This window comes from Ictalurus furcatus, chromosome 23, assembly GCF_023375685.1.
Source record: "Ictalurus furcatus strain D&B chromosome 23, Billie_1.0, whole genome shotgun sequence".
NCBI classification, from domain to species: Eukaryota; Metazoa; Chordata; class Actinopteri; order Siluriformes; family Ictaluridae; genus Ictalurus; species Ictalurus furcatus.
The window spans coordinates 13,566,743-13,590,789 of record NC_071277.1 but is presented as its reverse complement, the minus strand read 5'-3'; the positions used below and the strand labels follow the sequence as shown (position 1 = coordinate 13,590,789).

Here is a 24,047-nt window from a genome sequence, read left to right as displayed (position 1 = left end):
ACATACCGAGAGCGCAGCCAATCGAACTGTATCAAATATTCAAATCAAATATTTTAGTGTCATTCAACAATCTCTATCAACATTATTAATGCTAACTGTCTGGGCGGTTATTAAATATTATTTAGCCTTATAACCAGATTTGGAGGCCAGTTACACTCACATTCAGTACTTAAACAAATAATAATCACTTATAACCTAGTAACAGCTGCTGTAATCATAAAGACTGTCCTGTGCTCATCTGAGGACTCACAACACTTAGTACTGTTTTTGATGTTAGAGTACACACTTGTACAAAAGTAATGATTTATAATCACACTATCTGTTGTCACCCAGAAGAGGACAGAGTTTCCTTCTGAGTCTGTTTCCTCTCAATGTTTCTTCCTCATGTCGTCTCAGGGAGTTCTTCCGAAAGACAAAATGAAACCTTGAGAGGAACTAGACTCAAAAGGAAACCTATCAGCTTCAGGCTTGTTTAATAGGGATCTAAATTTAACTCTACTGTACATCCAGATTTCTGTCTAGCTGCTTCGTGACACTGTCTATAAAAATAAATACACTGAATTCAATTGAATTAATGAATGAATAAGCTTCCTGTAAGGCATAACAACAGGCTCCTTGATCAGCCAGACAGGATCCCTTTTTGTTTTGTTTTGTTTTGTTTTATCAGCTTTTAAATTATTCGATTTTAATTCACATCAATATCTTTTTTCACCATTAAGTTCACTTTCTAAAAAGCATAGTAGGTATGACATTATCCATCCATCCTCTATACCGTTTATCCTTCAGGGTCGTGGGGAAACTGGAGCCTATCCCAGGGAGCATCGGGCACAAGGCGGGGTACACCCTGGACAGGGTGTCAATCCATCGCAGGGCACAATCACATGCACACTCTCACACCCATTCATACACTATGGACACTTTGGGCATGCCAGTCAGCCTACCATGCATGTCATTGGACTGGGGGAGGAAAACGGAGTACCTGGAGGAAACCCCTACAGCACGGGGAGAACATGCAATCTCCGCACAGCAGTGGGAATCGAACAGGAATCAAACCCCCAACCCTGGCGGTGTGAGGCAAATGTACTAAACACTAACCCACCGTGTGCCCTGGTATGCGTTGCCTGGCTGATAACCAGCTAGATTACTGTAAGTTAGATCACTAACTCATGCATAGTGAACTAGAGTATCATCCACTATTGACAGGTAGCTAATATTTAAATGTTTTATTTAACAAATGTTCATATTTTCTACAGCAGATAGTGCGATATTCCTGCTATTGAATTAATGTGGTCCTCTTGGTAAGAGATTAGCAATAGACAGAAACAATAAAGTGCCTATACAGTGCCTATAAGGTGCATCAGTAAGAAGGTTGTGTGTAATAACGTGCCCAGTAATAATGCACATATTACATATATACAGTATTAAATACTACACAAGCATATAAAGGATTGTTATAGGATATTTATATCATATTCACAACAGGAAACTTTCTCTTTAATGGTTTATAATATTTTGATGTGAGTGATAGAGTACTGAGCTTTGTTTTAGGACAATTAGTCTCTTGTGGACACTCAAACTGAAAAAAAAGCAAATCACTGAATTAATTTTTATTCATACCACACTGATGATAAATTCTCGATTACTGTTGATTAATTGTCTATGACGGCAGCTCTGACAATAGTTCTGGCTGTAATTCAAATCACAGGTTTATATTAATGTGCTCATTTTAATACATTATTATTTATACACAGGGATTTGTATGGCTCCAAATAAATGTGCTAAAATGTTATTTAGCTGTTGATTTGGTGAAGTTTTCTCTAAGTTGTTTATTTTGAATTTTTGGAAGGAGTCTCCAGTGTCAGCACTTTGTACCACTCAGAGGTTAAAAAAAAAAGTCGTAACTTTACCTTCTCGGGAATATCATCAGGATGGAGGATTTGTCAGTTTCTCAGTAACATAACAGGGTGAGGCTTTTTTGTACTTGTAATAATAATCATTTTAAAAAGAATAATAATAATAATAATAATAGTAGCAGTAGTAATAATAATGCTTTGTGATGGATATGTTATGAGTTTGTGTGCATATCTAGGTGTTTTTATTCAGCAGGGATCCTAAAGGTTAGCAGGCACGTTAACAGGTGGGACACATAGTGGGAGTTTCCTTGGTGGATTTAATGTTTACTGAATAGCAGCACGTTTCGGTCAAGTACCTGGAGAAATCATTCTGTCTGTTATTTCCTGCAGTTCAACTTTGTCTCATAAAATATATAGACTTGTTTGCAACTGAGCTACAACATGGAATCTCCAGTAGCATGTATTTATGTAGAGCATGCACAGTTCTAGCAACAGTGTTATCGTGATGAAATGTGAAAGAGACATTAAGTGCATTCTGTAAGTGCATTGCTCTGCTCGGCTCTCATATCATGAACACAGGCAGGACTAGAGAAGGGCTAACAAAGAGTGCATAGAAGCATACCAGCTACAGTCGGGGATGGTAATATGCGTGTGTCTTCGGGAAGAATAAAAATGAAATGTTTTGACAATAAAAAAGGCTATGAAGAGAAGCATGCAGTAATAATTGTAACCCAATCAACATTTGGTGCATGCCTTTAAAACTATCTCAGATTATGGTCATGGAGATTATAAGGAAATTGTCTGGGCAGTTTTTTTCAAGCATCTTGAAAAACCTCATGCACTTCTTCCTGGAGAATTGTTTCTGTTTCCACAGGTATAACGAGACTGATGATGTTTTTCCTAATATGTCACTTCCTTTAACGGCATCCAAACAATTCTCTGTAAAATTTACTGTATATCCATCTATCCATACATTTTCCATACCACTTATCCTACACAGGGTTGTGGGAGAGCCTGGAGCCTATTCCACGGAACTCAGGGCACAAGGCAAGGGACACCCTGGTCGGGGTGCCAACCCATTTCGGGGCACAGTCGCACATATTCAAACACCCAATCACACACTATGGACACTTTAGAGATGCCAATCAGCCTACAACGCATGTCTCTGGACTGGGGAAGGAAACTGGAGTACCTGGAGAAAACCCCCAAAACATGGGGAGAACATGCAAGCTCTGAGCACACAGGGCAGAGGTGATTTACTGTATATGAATGAATGGCATTGTATTTTTTTCTCACATACAAATTAATTTGATTAATTAACCTAAACAAATGCTACCCCTAAGGGATAGTTCAAATAAATGCAAACACATAAACATAAATACATTGTTGTCCTTAGTCTGTTTATGTTGCATTCATTTATTTTTCATTTCAACATGAAAGTGGGAAAACAAGAAAACAGCCTATTCTTTTATTTGTGTTTTTCATGGCGCACACTAAAAGGAAATTAATGCGTAAAGGTCAGCTATTCTCTGGTTAAGGTGTGTACTCAGGATTCTGCTTTCATAAAAGATTTGATAAAAATGGGATCAGCACCATGCAGGTATGGACACAATTTCAGGTATTGGATGCTTTATTGAAAGTAGCAACCAAAACAGAGACGTAATCCAAAGGCAGTGTCGAGATCAAGGCAAGCGTCATGTGATGAACAAACAACATGAACTAGTGCAGGCAAGAGCAAGACAAGAAAACCAGACACAAGATCAAAACCAGAAAGACAATCAGTAAACAACGGCTTGGTATAGACTGATGCTGAAACACAGAGCTTATACTTCTCAGCGAGTCAGTGGAGTGAGAGTTCTTCAATAGTGTGAGTGTGTGATTGTGTCCAGGTGTATATGATCAGTAATCAGGTGAACATGATGGTGAGAGAGTATGTGGTGAATGGATGTTGTAGTCCTTGGTTGATATGTTTGTAGGCTACACTGGGTCATCCTGGAGTTGTAGTTACTCTGCGTTCAAGTCCTCCTGGGAAGTACGTATTTACGAGTGGGGAAGTCGTAAATACGACGTCAGTTGCATTCAAGTCACTTTGGTCGGAGCAAGATGGTGGTGTACGTTCTCTTAATTAACTACAAAAAAAATACAGCAAGGTTTTTTTAACCTAGAAAATGAAATACAATCAATTATTAATCGATTTATAAAGCCAATGTAAACTTTATCGTTGCATATTATATCATATTTTGTGCAGGCAATTAGCTTCTGAGATGAGTAAACATTCAGTTTCAACAAATTTTCCGTCAACTACAGACGCTACATCCACTGATTCCACCATGTTTCCTTACTGACACGCCCCCAACTCAAAGCTCAAAGAAAACTCACTCGTAATTACGACTTTGTGGTGGTGTTCAACTCGTAAATACGATCTTACCGACATGACTTGAACGCACCATTAGATGCCAGTTCTGGCATTGATATGACACTTAAATGAAATTGCTGATTCTAATTTCAAATTTTTTAATTTTACCGACACTCTTTCTATTTTTAAAAAGTAGTGATCCATGTTAGTAATACATCAGGCACTAATGACAATCTTTTATTTTCTCACTAATTGTTAATACACATCCAGGTCATTGAAGATCCGCCCGACCATCTGGGGGAGCATGGAGCCTATCCCAGGGAACACATGGCTGAAGGTGGGGTGCCAACCTATTGCAGGGCACAATCGAACACACATTCACATACTACGGACAATTTGGAAATGTCAGTCAGCCTACCATGTATGTCCTTGGACTGGGGGAGGAAACCGGAGTACCCGGAGGATACCCCTGAAGCATGGGGAGAACACACAAACTCTGCGAACACAGGACGGATGTGGGATTCGAGCCCCCAACCCCAGAGGTGTGAGGTAAACGTGCTAATCACTAAGCCTCTGTGCCCTCCCATTAAAGAGTGTTCATTATTTTAAGCCCCAAAATGAATCTGAAATTATAAGAAACAAGCAATGGAGAAATATGAGCGCTTTCTGTAATATGTATTGTTTTAAAGCCAAAACTGATTTGAATATCTATCTTTTTAATGAAAAAGGAATTGGAAGCAATGTACACAGACCTCCTTGAAAACACTGTATTATTTATATTTGTGGTCAGAGTTTCTCAGTTTCTTCAGAAACTCTTTTTTTGTCTTTCTGTTTCCTTGGGGTATAAATAAGAAGTTGCACACATGCAAAGCCACTTCATCCCTCACTAGAAAGAGAGACAAAGTGTTGTTTTCATAGTAGTAGCTCTGAAATAAGGAGAGAGACTGAAAGAGAGAACAACTGAGATGTATTATTCATCCTCTGAAATGGTCTGCACTGTAAATCCAAATGCTATTATAGGAGGAATAATGGATCTCTTTCTCTCTCCTTCTTTCTCTTTGTATATGACAGTGGGTATCATCTTTAGCTTTGGAGAGAGAGAGCGCGAGAGAGAGAGAGAAAGAGAGGAAATAAATCGTCTGAGATCTAATTCAACAGGGCTGAGTCTGACCAAAGATAATTATTCTTTTGGTTCCAGGACAATGTATGAAATTGAAACATAACTGCCATTACTGTACTTTATTTCATAATGAGGTAGTTTGTCACAGGCCATAAATCAAACTTAAATTTCTAACCATTATACTAACTGTTAAAAAGGAGAAATGAGAATATATTACCCATGATTCAGCTTCACTTTAGAAACATTCAAAACAAAAGAAATATTTCACTCTCTCCTTCCTTTCTTCTTATTCATGAAATTACACCTATTTCTGTTTAATAATAGGAATTCAGAGTAGATAGTAGTAGATTTTTTTTGTACACACAACATTTAGAGTTGCTGTAAACAATGGTAATGGAAAATAGCTAAAGTCCATACAAGGGAAAATTGGGAAAAGTAACAGACTGGCTGGAATCTACTAATGTTTTTAATTGTAAACTTTAGCATTTTCCATAGACAGTGATGACTAGTGCTGTAAAAGGTAGGCCTGTAGTTAATTATCCTGTACCCTCAGTGCAGTAGAACAGTAAATGCAAGGCTGTAAAACTCATTCGAGCTGGTAACCATGCCATTTCTGCACAGCAGCTTGCGATTTAATCCTACAGTCAGCTCCAGAATGATTATAATTATTAAGACAGGTTATGAAAAAAATGTCTTTCAGGTTTATTACTCATTTAATACGTTGTGCAACTTTCCTTTACCCACATAACAGCTCAAAGTCTTCTCTGATCATGCATAATGATAATATATTAGATTAGAGAGCAGCGAGTGTGAGACACTCCTCAATTACACAATCTTTCCAGATCGTCCAGAGTTTTAGATCTTCTCTTGTGGACACTCTTCTTCAGCTCTCCACTCACACTTTCAATGGGGTGTAGGTCAGAAGACTGAGATGGCCATGTTATAAGCTTGATTCTGTGGCCATTGATCTATTTTTTTGTGGCTTTGGATATGTGTTGTAGATCATTGTCCTGCTGGAAGATCCTCCCATGATGTGGTTGTAGCTTCGTGGCAAAGACAGACAGAATTTCATGTAAAATCTCCTGGAAATTCTTGCATGGCTAGAAAGCGTAGTGTCTAGAGGAAAAATATCACAGCCCCACAACATCACAGACCCTCCACCATGCTTAACGGTGTGGATTCTATATAGCCCTCCTTCTTTTTATGCCAAACCCACCATGACTGTTTGTTGGCAAAAAGGTGATTTTTTTATTCGACCATAGAGTGCTGTGAAAAAGTATTTACCTGATTTCTTCTGTTTTTGTGTATATCTCGTATTAAGTACTTATAGATCTTCTACTGCTATACTTTGGATCATTGTCTTGCTGCTTAATCCAGTTGCTCTCGAGTTTCAATTTTACGGACTGAAGACCGGACATTCTCCTTTAGTATTTTCTAGTAGAGAGCAGAATCCATGTTTCCCTCAGTTATTGCCAGTTGCCCGGGCCCTGAAGCAGTAAAGCATCCCCACACCATCACACTTCCTCCACCATGCTTAACTGTAGATATGATGTTCTTTTGTGGAATTCTGTGTTTGGTTTACGCCAGATGTAACAGGACCCCTGTTATCCAGACAGTTCCACTTTTGACTCATCAATCCACAGAACATTCTCCCAAAAGGTTTGAGGATCATCAAGGTGTGTTTTGGCAAAATTCAGATGAGCCTTAATGTTCTTCTGGGTTAGCAGTGGTTTTCACCTCGCCACTCTTCCATGGATACCATTTTTTGCCAATGAACAGTGACCTTTACTGATGCAAGAGAGGCCTTTGATGTTGTCCTTGGCTCTTTGTGACTTGCTGAATGAGTAGTTGCTGTGCTCTTGGAGGAATTTGGAAGGTCGGCCTCTTCTGGGAAGGTTCACTACTGTGCCGAGTTTTTCCATTTGGAGATAAAAGCTCTCACTGTGGTCCTTTGGAGTCCCAGAGCCTTTGAAATAGCTTTGTAACCCTTCCCAGACTGATGTATTTCAGTCACCTTCTTCCTCATCATTTCTGGAATTTCTTTCAACTTTGGCATAGTGTGTGATTGCGTCTAGTCCAGCTGAACACCATTATGAATGCAGTTTCATAGATTTGGGGAATTAGTAACTACGGGGCAAATATATTTTCACACAGGCCAGTTGCTATTGGATTTTTTTTTTTTTTGCTTAAATAAATAACATTATCATTTAAAAACTGTATTTTGTGTTTACTCAGGTTGCCTTTGTTTTATCTTAGATTTTATTTTAATTTCTGAAGCAATTAGTATGAGAGATACACAAAAACAGTGCTTTTACACAGCACTGTAGAACCTGGTTCCAGTTAAAGTTCCAGTAGTGTTTCGCACACTCAAGTGTTTACGTTTGTGGTTAGTTGAAAGCATGTGGGAGGCAATGGTAATTTTTTATTAGGAGACTTTGTGACTCCAAATGCTATACTCTTCTACAAATCTGTGTCTGTGAAACATACTCCTTACTGTGTATGAGAAAACAAAATACACATGGATCCTCTCCCAGGCAGGTTCATTAGAGCTCCAGTTGTTTGCCATCCATCTTCCATACTGCTTATCCAACACAGGGTCACAGGGAGCCTGGAGCCTATCCCAGGGAACTCGGGCACAAGGCAGCGGACACCCTGGCCGGAGTGCCAACCCATCTCAGGGCACAATCTCACACACATTCACACACTACGGACAATTTAGACATGCCAATCAGCCTACAATGCATGTCTTTGGACTGGGGGAAGAAACCGGAGTACCCAGAGTACCTGTGCTCCTAAGGAAACCCCCAAAGCACAGGCAAGCTCCGCACACACAGAGTGGAGGCAGGATTTGAACCCCCAACCCTGGAGGTGCGAGGCAGACGTGCTAACCACTAAGCCACTGTACCCCCCCGAGTTATTTTAAACTCCTTTATTATTGCTCTAACAACATTTTAAGCCATTGTATGGTTTATGAACATATATATTTATTAGAAAAATCTCCACCTGTTATTTTTATTTTCATCTATATTTTTTTCATTTGACCATTTTTCAGTGACCCTGTGTGCACCCTTACATTTCCGTTCTTGGCTGACAGGAGTGGAACCCAATGTGCTCATCAGCTGTTGTAGCCCATCCATATGTTGTGCTTTCTGAGATGCTTTTCTGCTCACTGTGGTTGTAAAGAGTGATTATTTAAGTTACCGTAGCATTCCTGTCTGCTCAAACCAGTTTTGCCATTCTCCTCTGACTGCTCTCATCAACAGAGCATTTCCTGAGGAAGTGCTGGTCACTGGATGGTTTTTTGTTGTGTTTTGTTTGTTTTTTCACACCATTCTGTGTAAGCTCTAGAGACTTGTGTCAGCAGTTACTGAAATGCTCAAACCAGCCCATCTGACACCAACAATCATGCCACGGTCAAAATTCTTTATTCAGAATAAATGGACAGGATCTTCTTCAGATTCTATTTTAAAGAATGTTAGACGAAGTTAATCAAAAGTAGAGTAATATGTATTTCTAAGCTGTTAATTAGAGTGACAGATATAACAAGCAAAGAAAAACAGCTTTTGGCTGGTAGTAAAAAAAAAAGGGGGCAAAGAACAGTTTTGGGAGCAGAAAAAGACGGCATTTATTGCTGTGCTGAGTCAGTTTACCTGACTCACTGAAAAGAAACAGCATTTCCATCACTACTGGAAACTGCCAGCAAAGCAGTGGTATGTAGGCTAAATGTGCAACTGGACAGAAAAGATCATAAACCAAGATAAGGCCTATCATTGTTAAGCAAGATTTTTACTGCTACTGACACATTTACATCAGATTCATTTATTAATATAACAACAACAACAATAATAATAATAATAATAATAACATGCAAATAATAAATCAGATCAGAGATCCCAAGACAGTTTTTTCATCATTCAATAACAAGATTAAATGAGATTCACAGAAAAACAGAAAGAATTAGTTTCGTGTATAACTATGAAAAACTGTAAAAGTAAAACTGTAATAACATACCGATCAAGTCACATAACATTAACTTCACCTCTGACAGGTAGCCTTAAGCTAACCATAGCAACCAAAAAACATCACGATAAACCCATGCGTACTAAATCAACATTACTAAATAACATAATAATGCACAAACTGATCACACACACTGCCAGATATGAAGAACATTAAAAATAAGGTAAACATGTGGCGTATACTGTAAACTCTTAGCCAGCAGCTATAACCCTGTCTTAACACTTGCATCAGTGGAACAGAGCTTGCTTAATCTCTTGTTTTGAAGTGTCAGCAGTTCTTACATCCAAGTGTGTGTGTGTTTTGGCAGTTTCTAGAAAATATTATTTGACACTCAAAATTCAATTTATGTCACTGACCTCGACTTGTTTGGCTTGGCATTTAAGTTACAGTTTCATATCCACGATTCATAGAAACTATGCTGTGCTGTCATTTTCGTTTTTATTTTCTGGTGATTTCTTTGTGGAACCACAAGCATATTTTATTCATTAAAAATACATATGACTTAAATTTAAATGCAATAAATATCACTTTATAAAAAGATAACAAATTACAAAGACGACAAATACATTCTATAAACAAATAAAAACACACAGCTATTAAAAAAAGTTACAAAAGAATTTTTTTAAAATAAATTAATCAATTTGAATAGTCTTTAGACTATTTCATAATATCTTAGTGAGGTAACATCTATTAAGAAAAGATCAAATTCAGGTAGCACTATGAAGCATTTGCATTTGTTTATGTATATAATATTAAATGAAATCAACTGTAGTACGTTACACCATGAAATGAAATCTAACATTTTCTTTGCAAAGAAAATTGAAACGTCAAACCAAAAGGTAGAGACAAAATAAAATTATATTAAAATATAACATTTAGTATAACCTTAACCGTAATCTCTACATTTACATTACATCTACATCCTCTGCTTTGTTCACTACAGTACTCTGACTTTCTAGAGTTTAGTTTTGTGCATGTGTATTTATAGTTAGACCCTAAATAATGTTATTTGGCAAATCTTCAGACACAAGCATCACATAGTAGGCACTTATATATATATGTACACACACACACACACACAGTTAGAGAAATCAAGAATTCAGGTAATGTTTATGTGAGTTCCATAAATGCTGATATACCAATAAGTAAAACAAAAGTGATTAATTTCATATGCAGTATAAATATTAGGAAATGGCAGGAGAGTTAATCCAGAATTAACATCCAGAGTAATGTTGGTCTGTAAAGCACCAGGGCCCCAGGATGGTGTCTGAGTTTGGAGTAATGACACTCCAGTCCAGTAGATGGCAGTAACGCACCACAATGGCGGACATCAACAGCCTCAATTCGAGGAAGAAGAAGAAGTGTGTTATTTGCTAGCATGTAGCTATTTATGGAAATACTGTTTGTCCACCAGCTTTAATGTTTAGCTTGATTAAAACAAATGGCTGCACAGTGTCCAGTTGAGTCCTTTATAATAGGAGAGTCCAGTTCTGCGGTTAATAATAACGTTAAACATTTATCAGTCGCACCGAGTGCTCCAGCTAAAGGGAAGAAGCGAGCCGTTAGCCCGGCGGCTCCGGCGCTAGCACAGCCGAACAGCAACAACAGCAAGCGGAGGAAAGTGCACTCAGTGTCAGGAGTCAGTCACACTCCGGTAAAACCTGCACCGTTTATACACATCTTTTAGCTTTACTGAGGCGAGACTGTTTTTTTAATGCACTAGTTTAATTATAGTCTTTTTTTTTTTTGCAAATCAAACAAACAAACACAAGCTGTTTAGTCTATAAGAGCTGTAAAGTTATGAACTGTGGTTAAGATTAAAAAGTAGTGAAATTAACACATGTAATTGTATATCTGTAAAAATAAAATAAAATAAAATAAGCTACTCTTAGTTATAATAAATACATTTGAGGGAAAAGATAGACTACATTTACTTGGTGAATGTGGTTGTTGTGGGTCACTGAATTAGTTCACATTATTATTATTATTATTATTATTATTATTATTATTATTATTTATTACAATACCTGTAGGGCCAAATTCCCATTTTCTACTAAGCTCTATACACTGTATGGTCAAAGGATCGTGGACAGCTGACCATCACACTGGGCGATATAAGGAAAAATATCATATCCTGATTCTCGAGGACTTTCTACGATATATACAATGTGTATCACGATATATAATTTAGCTAACAAACTGTCTGCAAAACAGTAGTCATATAAACCACAAAACAGTTCAGCTGAGTTTGATGAGACGTTTCTTTAATGCCTACAAAGACAAAGATGATTTTTTAAAATTACGCTGAATCAACGGCATCTGTTCAGTACGTTTTAATTCGTAGTTATTGAAAATATAAAAAATATATCACCATACCAACGATATCTTGGAAAAGTGTATTGTGTAATCGTTTGCCACAATATCGATATTATATCGCCCAGCCCTACACCCTTATGTGGTTCTTCCCCAAATTGCTGTGACAACGTTTTTCCGCGCTTTGTCTCAGCCAGCTCGGTTACATCCGGTGCCGCGCAGGAAGCCGTTTTTGCTTTTGGCGCTAACTGTGTGAAGATGGTGCAGGAGAGTATGATATTACACTCGCTGTTTACAAGAGCTTCCCCAGATTACCATGAATGACCTTAATTGTATTGTGAGGCAGTCAGATGTTACACCCAACAGTATGAAGGAGAAGGGCTTCAAATTATATATTTCGAGTTACATAGACAACCTTGAGGGTGAGTATTCTCATGCCATATCCGGCTAACAAATCTAGCTATGTTCTCTTTGCGAAGATCTTCAGTCCGATCCAGTGCATTATCAACTGCTGCAGGTTCTGGAAATGAACAATAATCATGTTCCAGATTCTGGGGATCTGTTGGCATAGGATCTTCAAACACTTGAGTGCTATACCCTCCAATGCTATACCCAGTGTGTCTTGGTTCTACAAAGGAGTAGCTGTTCCACTGGAATAAGGTGGGTACATCCCCCTTCCTCAGCAAGCGACGCCCTTTAGAAGTCAATGGCGATATCAGATCATCACTAATGAAGTGACAACTCCAGACCCTTGTATGAGATTTGATGTTAAACCTCTGCGTGTTTCTTCGTCCACAGGAAAAGTGTGGAAACTCAGTATAGAGTCAGACTTTGAGGAAGTCTGACGTAACGGGACGCAACAATGTTCGGCCAAACAACTGTTTTCCCACTGTTGATACTTCAACTTTCTGGAAACCATTACTATAATAACTATATATATTTGTCTATTGTATATGATGTCTTTTTATGGATTAACATGACGATTTCCCTTCACTGGAACTAAGAGTCCCAAACATGTTAAAACATGCCAGTGTCTCTGTGCACAAAGCGAGCTCCATGAAGGCATGGTTTGCCAAGAACTCGAGTGTCCTGCACAGAACCCTGACCTCAACCCCACTGAACACCTTTGGGATGAACTGGAACACTGCCTCCTCACCTGACATCAGTGCCTGACCTCACTAATGCTCTTTGTGGCTGAATGAGCACAAATCCCCATAGCCACACTCCAAAATCTAGCGGCGAACCTTCGCAGAAGAGTGGAGGTTATTTATAAGAGCAAAGCAGGAACTAAATCTGGAATGGGATGTTATACAAGCACATATGAGTGTTATGATCAGCTGTCCACAAACTTCTGGCCATATAGTGTACAATTCTGTACGCTGTACCTAACCAGAAGTGAAGTTATAGCATTTGAGAAAGTCTGATCATACCCAAAAATACATTTTAAATTTAAAGACTAGTTCTATATTTATAACCTCATCTACTTGTGGAAAAACAATATTGTGGCTAAATAAATGCTTCTAAAGAATTTACTTTGAGAAAAGAGATCTCAGTCACGGCGTTCAAACACGAGCCTCGTCGTCGTCTCTTCACTCGGCTGATCTCGGTCCACGCTAACAGCAGTGAAGAGATACTCCCTGATTCGTTCAGTCAGTTCTGTTGACACAATGTCTTCATAATGCTGTTTATGTCATTTAAACTTCGTGAAACTGTCTGCTTTTATCTGTACAGTGTGTATGAGCGCGCTTCTCTGTTTTGATGATGATGGTGTAACAGTGCAGGACCATCACAAGCATTTTGACAGACGCTATCTAATGGCCTATGCCTGTATTATATGTAATAATAAATAATACATAATAATATAAATATATAATATAAATAATTATATTATTTTAGAACCTTGATGTTTAGATTGTAATATTGTTTTATAAGAATATATAGTATAATATTACTTTGAGAATGTTACAATATATTCAGCAACAGTAGTCATGTTTTCGGAGTTGAATACGTGGGTTTGGGAGCATCAGAGTTTGAGTTTTAAATCTCAGCTAGTGTTTGTTTTGGTTATCTTATGAATTTTGTCACAGCTGCTGCTATTATTATTATTATTATTATTATTATTTTCTTCTTCTTCTTCCTCTTCAGGTTCTCCCAGTGGAATTGGCAGATGCAAAGGTGGTTACTACACCGGATGTAGGTGCAGAACCGGTTACAAAGCCTCTGTCTTTTAAAGACCCCAACTTTGTGGTAGGTCTTCAGACAAGAGTTTTGAACAGAGTTGTACCTGAACGGCCGAACCTGCATGTTCATGCTGTAAAGGTCATATTCAGTGATTGAAGTGATCTTGCTTGCAGTCCAGTTTGCCCTTGTATATTCTTATATAAGTGTCTTCTAATAACTTATTAACAGTTTAATTAACAGTAAAATGAACAGTTTAATTGCTCTTGTTTTTTTACGGTAGCACTCTGGTATTGGAGGGGCGGCCGCAGGGAAAAAGAACCGGACGTGGAAGAACCTGAAGCAGATTCTGGCAGCAGAGAGAGCACTGCCCTGGAAAATCACTGATCCTAACTGTATGTCTGAGTCACGCTTAAACTAAAATGATGCTTTGCAAAATGAATATTCAGTTGTGCCCAAAAGTTTACATACCCCTTGTAGAATCTGCAAAATCTTAATACTGTTAACAAAATAAGATAGATCGTAAAAATCCCATGTTTTTTTATTTTGTACTGTCCTGAATGAGCTATTTCACATAACAGATGTTTACATATTATTTTGTTTAAAGATATATATTTTTTTCATTTAGTACTGCCCTTCAGAAGCTAAATAAGGTATATACATGTCTCCCAGAAGACAAAATAATAACAGTTTATACCGATCATCCTGTTTACATCCCCCTGGTTCTTAATGTATCATGTTGCCTTCTTGAGCATCAGTGAATGTACCTTATGTAATAGAGTCCCTCAGTGTGGAAAAAGTGGATCTCAACATATAATCACTGTTGGAAATGGGTCAAATATGCAGAAGATGAAGGAAAAGTAAAGAATGTGCAGGACCTGGAGGATTTTTCTGAAGAACAGTGGGCAGTTTAACTGCTCAGGACAAACAAAAGACTCATGAACAACTTTCACAAAACAAAAAAACAGTTGTGGATCATCCAGGTAACGACACACAGGATTAAGAATCAAGCATATGTTAACTTTTGAACGGGGTAATTTTTTTTGTAAATTCAGCTATTATTGTGTCTTGTGGACTATATGTAAACTTCTGTTATGTGAAATAGCTTATTCAGGACATTTTTATGATCCGTCTTATTTTGTTAAAAGTATTAAGATTTTGCAGATTCTACAAGGGGTATGTAAACTTCTGGGCACGTGTGTGTGTGTATATGTATGTGTGTGTGTGTGTATATATATATATATATATATATATATATATATATATATATATATAAAAACTATTTATTTTAATTGGACTCTTGATTCCTGACAGATTATAACATAGATGCTCCTCCTTCCCTGAAGCCTCCTAAAAAGTATTCTGATATTTCAGGCTTACCGGTAAGTGAGCATTGTTTCTTAGTCTTGGTGATTGCAGTGTATGTGCTATTTCCCCGAAGCCCTTTTGAGAAGAGAATATATTTCAGTGAATAACAACACAACAGGTCCTGGCTTCAGACTATTTACATCACATGACTTCTTGTAGAGCTACAGCCCCGATCTGCACAAATCAGTCCATACAGGATTTCACAGAGGTTTTTTTTGTGATCGTTGCGGCCAAAGATGCTCGATTTTGCTGCGGCTTTTTTCAATATTTGATTATGGTCTGTGAAGTTCTGTCCTCGCGTTGTAGGTGAAATATATTCTTTGAGTCTGGCAAGCATTGTTATCCTGTGTTCCTGATTCTGAAAAGATCCTCTGTCATCCGTGCATGCTAATGAATCCACCAGATTAGACAGCCAGATTGTGCCTCACCCAGTATATATAGTATAGCAGGTGTTTGGATTTGGAAGAAGCAGCTCTTCTTTTTCTGGTTGTTACTTTCTGGCAGACGGCTACGAATTGTGTTTACATACTCCTTGCAGAATGTGCAAAATGGTCTTTTTTTTTTAACACACAAATTAAGCGGGATCATAAAAATTGTATTCAGTTTTTTATTCATGATTTAGTACTGACCTGAATAAGCTATTTTACATAACAGATCTTTACATATACAAGACATGATAACTGAATTTACACAAATGAACCAGTTCAAAAGTTTACATACACTTGATTCTTAATACTGCGTGTTACCTGGATGATCAGCGACTGTATTTATGTTTTGTGAAAGTTGTTCATGAGTCCCTTGTTTGTCCTGAGCAGTTAAAATGCCCACTGTTCTTCAGAAAAATCCTCCAGGTCCTGCACATTCTTTACTTTTCCTGCATCTTCTGCATATTTGACCCATTTCCAACAGTGATTATATGATGTTGAGATCCATCTTTTCACACTGTGTAAATTCAGTTATTATTGTTTCTTGTGGACTATATGTAAACATAAAAATTGCATAATGTTTTTTTTATTTATGATTCCTCTTATCTTATTTATTTATTTTAGAGAAGCACCGATGTATAAAGGCTATTTTTTTTAAAGGCTATACTATCGGCTGATAGTTTAAAAAAACATCCGATGATCAGGGCCGATTATATCCTGTCAATCAAAAACGCATCGATTTCGTGTTGTATATAAAGATGATGTCTCTTGTGTGGAATGATGACAAAACTGCAGTTTGTAATCTCTGTAAGATCTGCACCGCTAAAATTTTACTCCAGAAGTGAGCAGCAGTGAAATCAAGTCTACTCCCCCACACCGTATATAGTGTGTATATATATATATATATATATATATATATATATATATATATATATATATTCACATAGCGCATTCCTATAGCGAAGAGTACTTTACAACGTAGTTAAAAAGTACTTTAAAAGTAGTTTACAACGATTAAACTATAGTATTATATATATATATATCAGCCAAACAGTGTGTCCTGTTATGTGAGACCTGCTCAAAGTTAAACCCTTAGTCTAAATGTAATGAAGGTTAATGAGTTTACAAAACAAACAAAAAAACCCACCTCAAGTAAAAGTACTATGATGTAACTGTACTCAGAAAGGTACCATTACAGTGAACCATGGACTGGAGGAGGAGGTGGATGCAAGTGCAGATAATTTATTGTATAAAGTAAATTGTAATTAGATAAATAAATAAAAATAATGCAAAGACAGGTATGAGCTGTCAGAAACGGAGACTTGGCTAGATTCGCTAGCCGGATATAGCATGAGAATACGCCCGCTCAAAGTTGTAATGTAAATCAAAATATATCATTTGAAGCCCTTCTCCTTTGTACTGTTACTCACAATACGATTAAGGTCATTCACGGTAATCTAGGGAAACTCTTGTCAACAGCGAGTGTAATGTCATACTCTCCTGCACCATCTTCACACAGTTATCACCAGTAGCGAAAAAGGCTTCCTGTGCGGCACCGGATGTAACCGAGCTGGTTGAGACAAAACGCAGAAGCGATCGTGCATAGATTCCATTCAGTACTTGCACGATGAGGCAAGCATGCACGCACAGAAAGCCCCCTGGTCAGGCATAGAGATATTCATTAATTTCTTATCTTAATTTTATGTAGTTATTTATTTTTTATCTTTCTTTTCATGTTACACGTGACGCGGAGTCAAAATTCCGAGTCCAAAATGTCCGAGTCCGTGTCAAGTCCGAGTTTGTTCATAATCCGGACCCGAGTCCGGGATGTGTTATAAAATTTGATAAATGCCATCTAATCATAGAATCTATTGAAATCATATATGATGTGGTTTTTGTTTTATTATTCTGTAGTGGGTGTTTTGAAATCTTGATCCATGTATCCCGACTCCTCTAATGGTCTCTGCACAGCTCTGTATTAATACATCATGGATTAAGCATGATGAGCCACTTTAAACAATGAAATGCTTTAACTATGACTGAGACTAGTAGACAAGCCTTTTTAAAATATCCTGAGTAGAAATGTCACATAGCTGTTGCTTCCAGGTAGAGTGATGTATGTGTATGAAATTGTTTTGTAAATGATTTTGGGCATTTTGTTTCTCCAGGCAAACTACACAGACCCTCAGACTAAGCTGCGATTTACCTCATCTGAAGAGTTTTCCTACATCCGTCTGCTTCCTACAGATGTAGTGACAGGATACCTGGCTTTACGAAAGGCCACGTGCATCGTGCCCTGATCATCACACAAGCAAAAAAAGTCCAATTTTCTGAATATACACTATAATATAAACACTGGGCTTGCTTCAAAAGCTGGCTGAAGGAAATTACACCAGGCCCTAGTGACTTCCTGCATATGACACAGGACTACAGAGACTGATTTGTTTTGATCCTTGTTAACGGTACATATGTACATCACTGTTAGTTAATACCTTATTGAATTGTATTTGTAAGATTTCTGCTGGTTTATTAGAGGTTAAAAAGCTGTTTTGTATGTTGCGATTTCCTTTTGTTTGCTGTAAAATATAAAGCTGGGGCTTTTAAAGTGGTGTCTGTTAACCTTCTTAACATGCAGCTGTTTTGCTGACCTCTGCTGTTATGGATAATAAATTAAGATTGTGAACAACTTCTGGATTACAATAAATTGTAATCTATAATATTTATAGATTAAAATTAGATTATTATTGAAAAAGAGTTTTAAAAAAATTCAGAATTTGGCAGTGCAGGCTTATTAAAGTCTTCTTTAATGTGTTTGCTAAATGAAAGTTTTGCAGAGGCTGAAACTATCACATGGCTACAACATGGAGCTGCTCGTTCATAAGGAATTAGGTAGTTAAACAGCATTGTAATGTTAATGTGCATGTTTATTATGCTGCATATACTCATATACCTCGCAAACGTAAATTCATTTTAGTGACTGTTCATCCAGTATGCTAATTAGCTAGATAGTATTATATTAGCTTAACAAGACAGACACACACACACACAAACAGTTTTTTTTAAAGCCATAAAACATTTTACCCCAAAATAACAATTGAAAAGGTTGTAAATGTTACCAAACGTGAGCAGTGGGACATCTTTCTCCAACTGCGAAATACAGATCAGAGAAGACGGATCTGAATTTGGGACCGCTGGTTTATATGGAATAGCAGGGCTGATTGTATACTCATAAGTGCTGAAGAAGAAAAAAAACAATAGACAAAAAAAAAACAAACCATCCGCTAACCATTAAAACCATTACCATTATTGGTCCTTAATGGTATCCACTATACATAACGTGCCACCAATAGAAGGCAACAAATTACCAGCAGGGGCCATTACAGTTTCTATTTAAACCACTACAAATTCTATGAGGGTTTCTATTTTTTTTCAGCAGGGATGTTTCCCAGGCATTCTTGTTACTAGGGCTGCAACTAACAATTATCTTCATTAGCTTTTTTCGATTAATCGGATGGGGCGGGGCAAACTTTCAGTGCCTATTTTTTTTTGTTTGTTTGTTTATTTAAAATAAAATCCACAAGCTGAGTGTTACAAATATAAATTCAGAGTAAAACTTGACACAACTGTTTGTCCAAAACAGAAAAGAACCCAACACACACACACACACACGAATATATATTATTAAATTAGGACTGTAGTTTAATTCGGTGCTTTTTGTGAATCCATAAAAAATAATGCACGAGTACTTATATATAATATAAATATACACTAACAAAATAAGATGTATAGATAGATAGATAGATAGATAGCATTATGTTTTATGGATGCACAATAAAAGCACTGAATTAAACTACAGTCCTAAATGAATAATAAAATCTCCCTTTCACTGCACCTTGTGGTTTCTGTTACTCACTGCCTTTAGACATATTATTTTACTTGTGATCATAGTGTTTTAATGAGACATTACAGATCTTACTCGTGCTACACTCTGTATCACTGCGTCTGCATCGCGCGTGAGGAGCAACGAGGCCTCGTTACTAACACATCACTTCCGTTATAATAAACTACAGAATTTACAGTGCAAGCGCGCAAATACAGCATATAATGACAATAAACTGGAATTAATTTAAACCTTTTAAGCAGCTCGCGCCCGCATCACTGTCATGCTTCCGTGCTCCACAAACTCCGCTTTATAAAGTTTATAAACCTTCTCCGCGGTGTTTAATATAAAACGCTTCACTGTCTTAGAGCTGTGGTTTTCAAAGTGGGGGCCGCCAGGGGGCGCCCGGGGGCCTCAGCAATTTGGTGTGAAAAATATATTCTCACTCTCACAAACACACACACACACACACACACACACACACACACACACACAATCAATTCCTAATGTAATGTAATGTAAAGATGTAAGATGTAATTATTAATTTAAAAAAAAGGGGGATATATTCAGAAGTCTGTATTTTTTATGTGTTTTAAAGACATCTTGCAAAAGGGGGGCCTCTGTCAAATGTTAATGCCATTTGGGGGCCTTGCCCTGTTAAAGTTTGGGAACCCCTGCCTTAGAGGACTTAGAGGTCGCACACGTTCTTCCTCAGTCACGTGACGATTTCGCCTCCGTCTGATGGTGATTGAGGTCATGTTGGGAATAAAAGGTAACGTTGACATAAACAGCAAACTGAAGAAAGTCATTGTCATTGACTCTGGGTATTACGCTAAAGCTAGCGGCGTCGCATTACATGTGTATGATGTCAAACACCGTCGACTAGGAAGTGGCTTACAGTTAAGGTTAGAAAAAACCCGCTAGTGTTCTATTTTTGATGATATTACCTTTCTAAAATTCACACACTAGATGGTAGAGTAGTCCGTGCACAGTGTAAGTGTATAGTACGTCATTTGGGACACAACTTTAGTATTTACTCTCCGAAGCGTGTTTTCGGAACAGAAGTAACGTAGTGAGTAAATGTACCCCGTGCCGAGCGCAAACCAACTAATCGATAATGAGATTCGTTGACAACGATGTTATCGATTAGTTGTTGCAGCTCTACTTGTTACAGTTGCTTTTTTTTTCTTTTTTTTTGTTCCCCAGAGCAGGGATCAAACTCCTGTGTCTGGTATTAGCATTTTAGCATGACTTGTGGTGTTCCCCATTCAGCCTTTCAATTGCTTGATATCCCAGATATACCACCATAAACACGTGGAATTCAGCTAGTCAAGAAAAGAAAAAGAATAGTCAAGAGAGCCTTCTTTTTCCTGTCTTAATTTGTAATGAGTTCTCATGAGTTTTTCAGATGATTGTCACTATAGGTGTTCTCTAGTTAGCATTGGTAGCTAACGTCCATACAGATAACAATGCTAACTAGCTAACACAAAGAGTGACAGTTGAAAAACCCTTGAGAGCTCATACCGACTTGCTGCTATGAGAATGGTCAGTGTCAGAGTGTCTTTGCTGTCCTGTTTTTCTTTGTAATGAGCAGTGATGACTTTTTCCAGCTGACTCACTAGCAGTGTTATCCAGCTAACTGCAAGGGCGTTAGCTAGCATTACATAGAGTTCTATCAGTGCAGTTCATCACAAGCATTACATTACCAGCTCTCTAAATGATAAAAGGTATCTACTTTATTCCTTATGTAAAAACAGACATTCAAACTGCTCAGTGCAGATTGCATTTACATGTCCAGTAGCAACGTCGCTAATTCTGGGTGCAGCTTCATCGGAAATCGATGATTTAATCTACCTTTAATGTTCATTATTTTGGACTATTGTGGAACAATATGTACCAAATGGGGGACATGGTGGCTTAGTGGTTAACCTTGCACCTCCACAGTTTGGGGTTCAAATCCTGCCTCTGCACTGTGTGCCTGGAGTTTGCATGTTCTCCCCGTGCTTCAGAGGTTTCCTCCAGGTACTTCAGTTTCCTCCCACTGTATAAAGACATGCGTTGTGGGCTGCCCGGCATCTCTAAATTGTCTGTAATGTGTGAATGGGTATGTGACTGTGTGTGTGATTGTGACCTGCGATGGGCGTAGTGTGAATGGGTGTGTGACTGTGCCCTGCGATGGGCGTAGTGTGAATGGGTGTGTGATTGTGCCCTGCAATGGGCGTAGTGTGAATGGGTGTGTGATTGTGTCCTGTGATGGGTCCAGGGTTTCCCCCCGCCTTGTTCCTTGGCATAGGCTTCAGGCTCCCTGTGGCCCTGTGTAGGATAAGTGGTATGGAAAATGGTTGTATGGATAGATGTGTGCCAACTAGCACCACTAGCAGTCTTGAAATAATGTACAGAAAGGTATGAAGTGAAGACTGGGTGAGGTGTTTAGAAGTGAGGTGTTTAGAAGTTTGCTAGTGACACCTAGTGGAAGTAGCCAAATTTGAACTCATGCAAATGTACTACTACTACTACTGTTACACTACTTCAGCTCTGAACATGTTGACCACAGAGTTTGGGTGGTTCTTTACACACTCTTCTTGACAGCTGTTTGTTTGGTTTATTTTTAAAGTGAGTGATTAAATAAAATGTTTTTATCAACCGGTTCTGACATTTTTGAGTTAACAGGTAAATTGCATTTTTAACTTCTCAGGTTTTATATTTTATATTCTCATGTTTGTGGATGTGGACCTCCCTCTAAAACTCAGACCACAGTTAAGATGGTCATTGCAAAACAGATTTTTTTTAATTGAACCTTTCATATATTGATTTGGAAGTATGTTTAGCTCACTGTTTTCAGGAAAGGGGTGGGTGGTATGGTGAGACACAGAATCTTTACCTAAGAGTAACTGAGAAAATCTATTTAACAAAATGCCCGATTAAACAAATTGATTTTCAACCTAGACTGAAAGATTGAGACCGTGTCCCAATCCTCAACACCAACAGAATAGACCAGACGGTCACTGTGGGGCAAGACAGTGCACAGTGCTTTATAGGTCCGTCCATCCATCCATCGATCTTCTATACAGCTTATCCTACAGGGATCCTGGAGAATATTCTATCCCAGGGGGCTTTGGGCACGAGGCAGGGTACACCCTGGATGGGATGCCAATCCATCGCAGGGCACAATCACACACACATTCACAAACCCATTCATACACTATGGACACTTTGGACATATCAGCCTACCATGCATGTCTTTGGACTGGGGGAGGAAACCGGAGTACCTGGAGGAAACTATCGCAGCACGGGGAGAACCTGCAAACTCTGCACACACAGGGCCGTGGTGGGAATCGAAACCCCGACCCTGGAGGTGTGAGGCGAACATGCTAACCACTAAACGACCGTGCGCCCATGCTTTATAGTAGTATTTTACAGTTATAGTACATATATATTTGAATAGTATAGATCTAGTTCTAGGACTAATGGGACCTGGTGTTCAGGGGTTGCATCCTGGCCAGCCCTCTTATACCATCACCATCATACTCTGCCATCGTGCTTCTGCTTTTGGCCTACTAAATGTCTCTGCATTCAAAAGTCCTTGAAGGGGAGATTTTTTAAAGTGTTGCATGGGTTCTGTACTGGATGAGACGGTTCAGATTATATTGCTATGGTGGATAACTGAATGATTGTGTTGTTGCTTTTATGAGGTTTCTGAATTCATTATAGTAATCTAAATACAAGCTCAGAATCAGAAAAATCAATAGCAAAAAAAAAAAAAAAGGAATATGTGACCTAATAGTAGACATAAACAATATACAATTATAATAGTGCAATACTACTAATAATACTACTAATATTTTTTAAACAGTCATTCTTCAATTACTGCTTTATTCCGATCAGGGTTGCAGTAGATACAGAGCCTATCCTGGACTTTTCTGTGACACCAGTACATTGCAGGGCACCATACACACATATTCTGTAGGAGTAATTTACACTAGCCATTCCACTTAGTTCTGTGATTTAGGGAGGAGGTTGAAAACCGAAGAACCCGGAGGAAACCCACATGGACACAGCTTGTGACGATTAATAGTGGTGGGAAATATTTCAAGACTAAAACATGCATATTTCATTGTAGGTAGATAAGCAGTATGCTAAAGAATGTCTTTACCTGAAGTCTTTACCTTATTTTAATTCCTCATGTACTGTATAACCATGTCTAAACATTATATATGTAAGCTTGTAACTTATTCCATAAATATGGCATGAAATGTTCCTCCCAGAATACAAATAAATACAATTAATCGGTTCAACTTATTGGGAAAGAATTCTTTTACACTGTAAATTGAATTTATTCAGGCTTGTTGATGAAGGTAAGGAGTTAAGAAGAAACATATTGGACTGGAGAAGGCCTAGGAGAGTGTAAAATGCTTCATTCATCATCTCAAACATAAAACATAAAACATATAAGTGTTTTTCCCTTTTAAACCAGTACACTGCTTGTTGTTTAAAGTTTAAAGACTGCTAGCTTTGCAAACTATTTATACTGAGA

General features: G+C 38.0%; 1 protein-coding gene across 1 annotated transcript; it reads left to right on the top strand.

Annotated features, from left to right (window-relative positions):
- The first annotated feature begins 10,552 nt into the window (after positions 1-10,552).
- ino80c (INO80 complex subunit C) lies at positions 10,553-18,425 on the top strand. Its single transcript, XM_053612108.1, has 5 exons — positions 10,553-11,003; positions 13,808-13,909; positions 14,124-14,235; positions 15,155-15,222; positions 17,802-18,425. The coding sequence occupies exons 1-5, from the start codon at positions 10,791-10,793 to the stop codon at positions 17,931-17,933; spliced, it is 627 nt and encodes a 208-aa protein (XP_053468083.1). The 5' UTR covers positions 10,553-10,790; the 3' UTR covers positions 17,934-18,425.
- Positions 18,426-24,047: the final 5,622 nt, after the last annotated feature.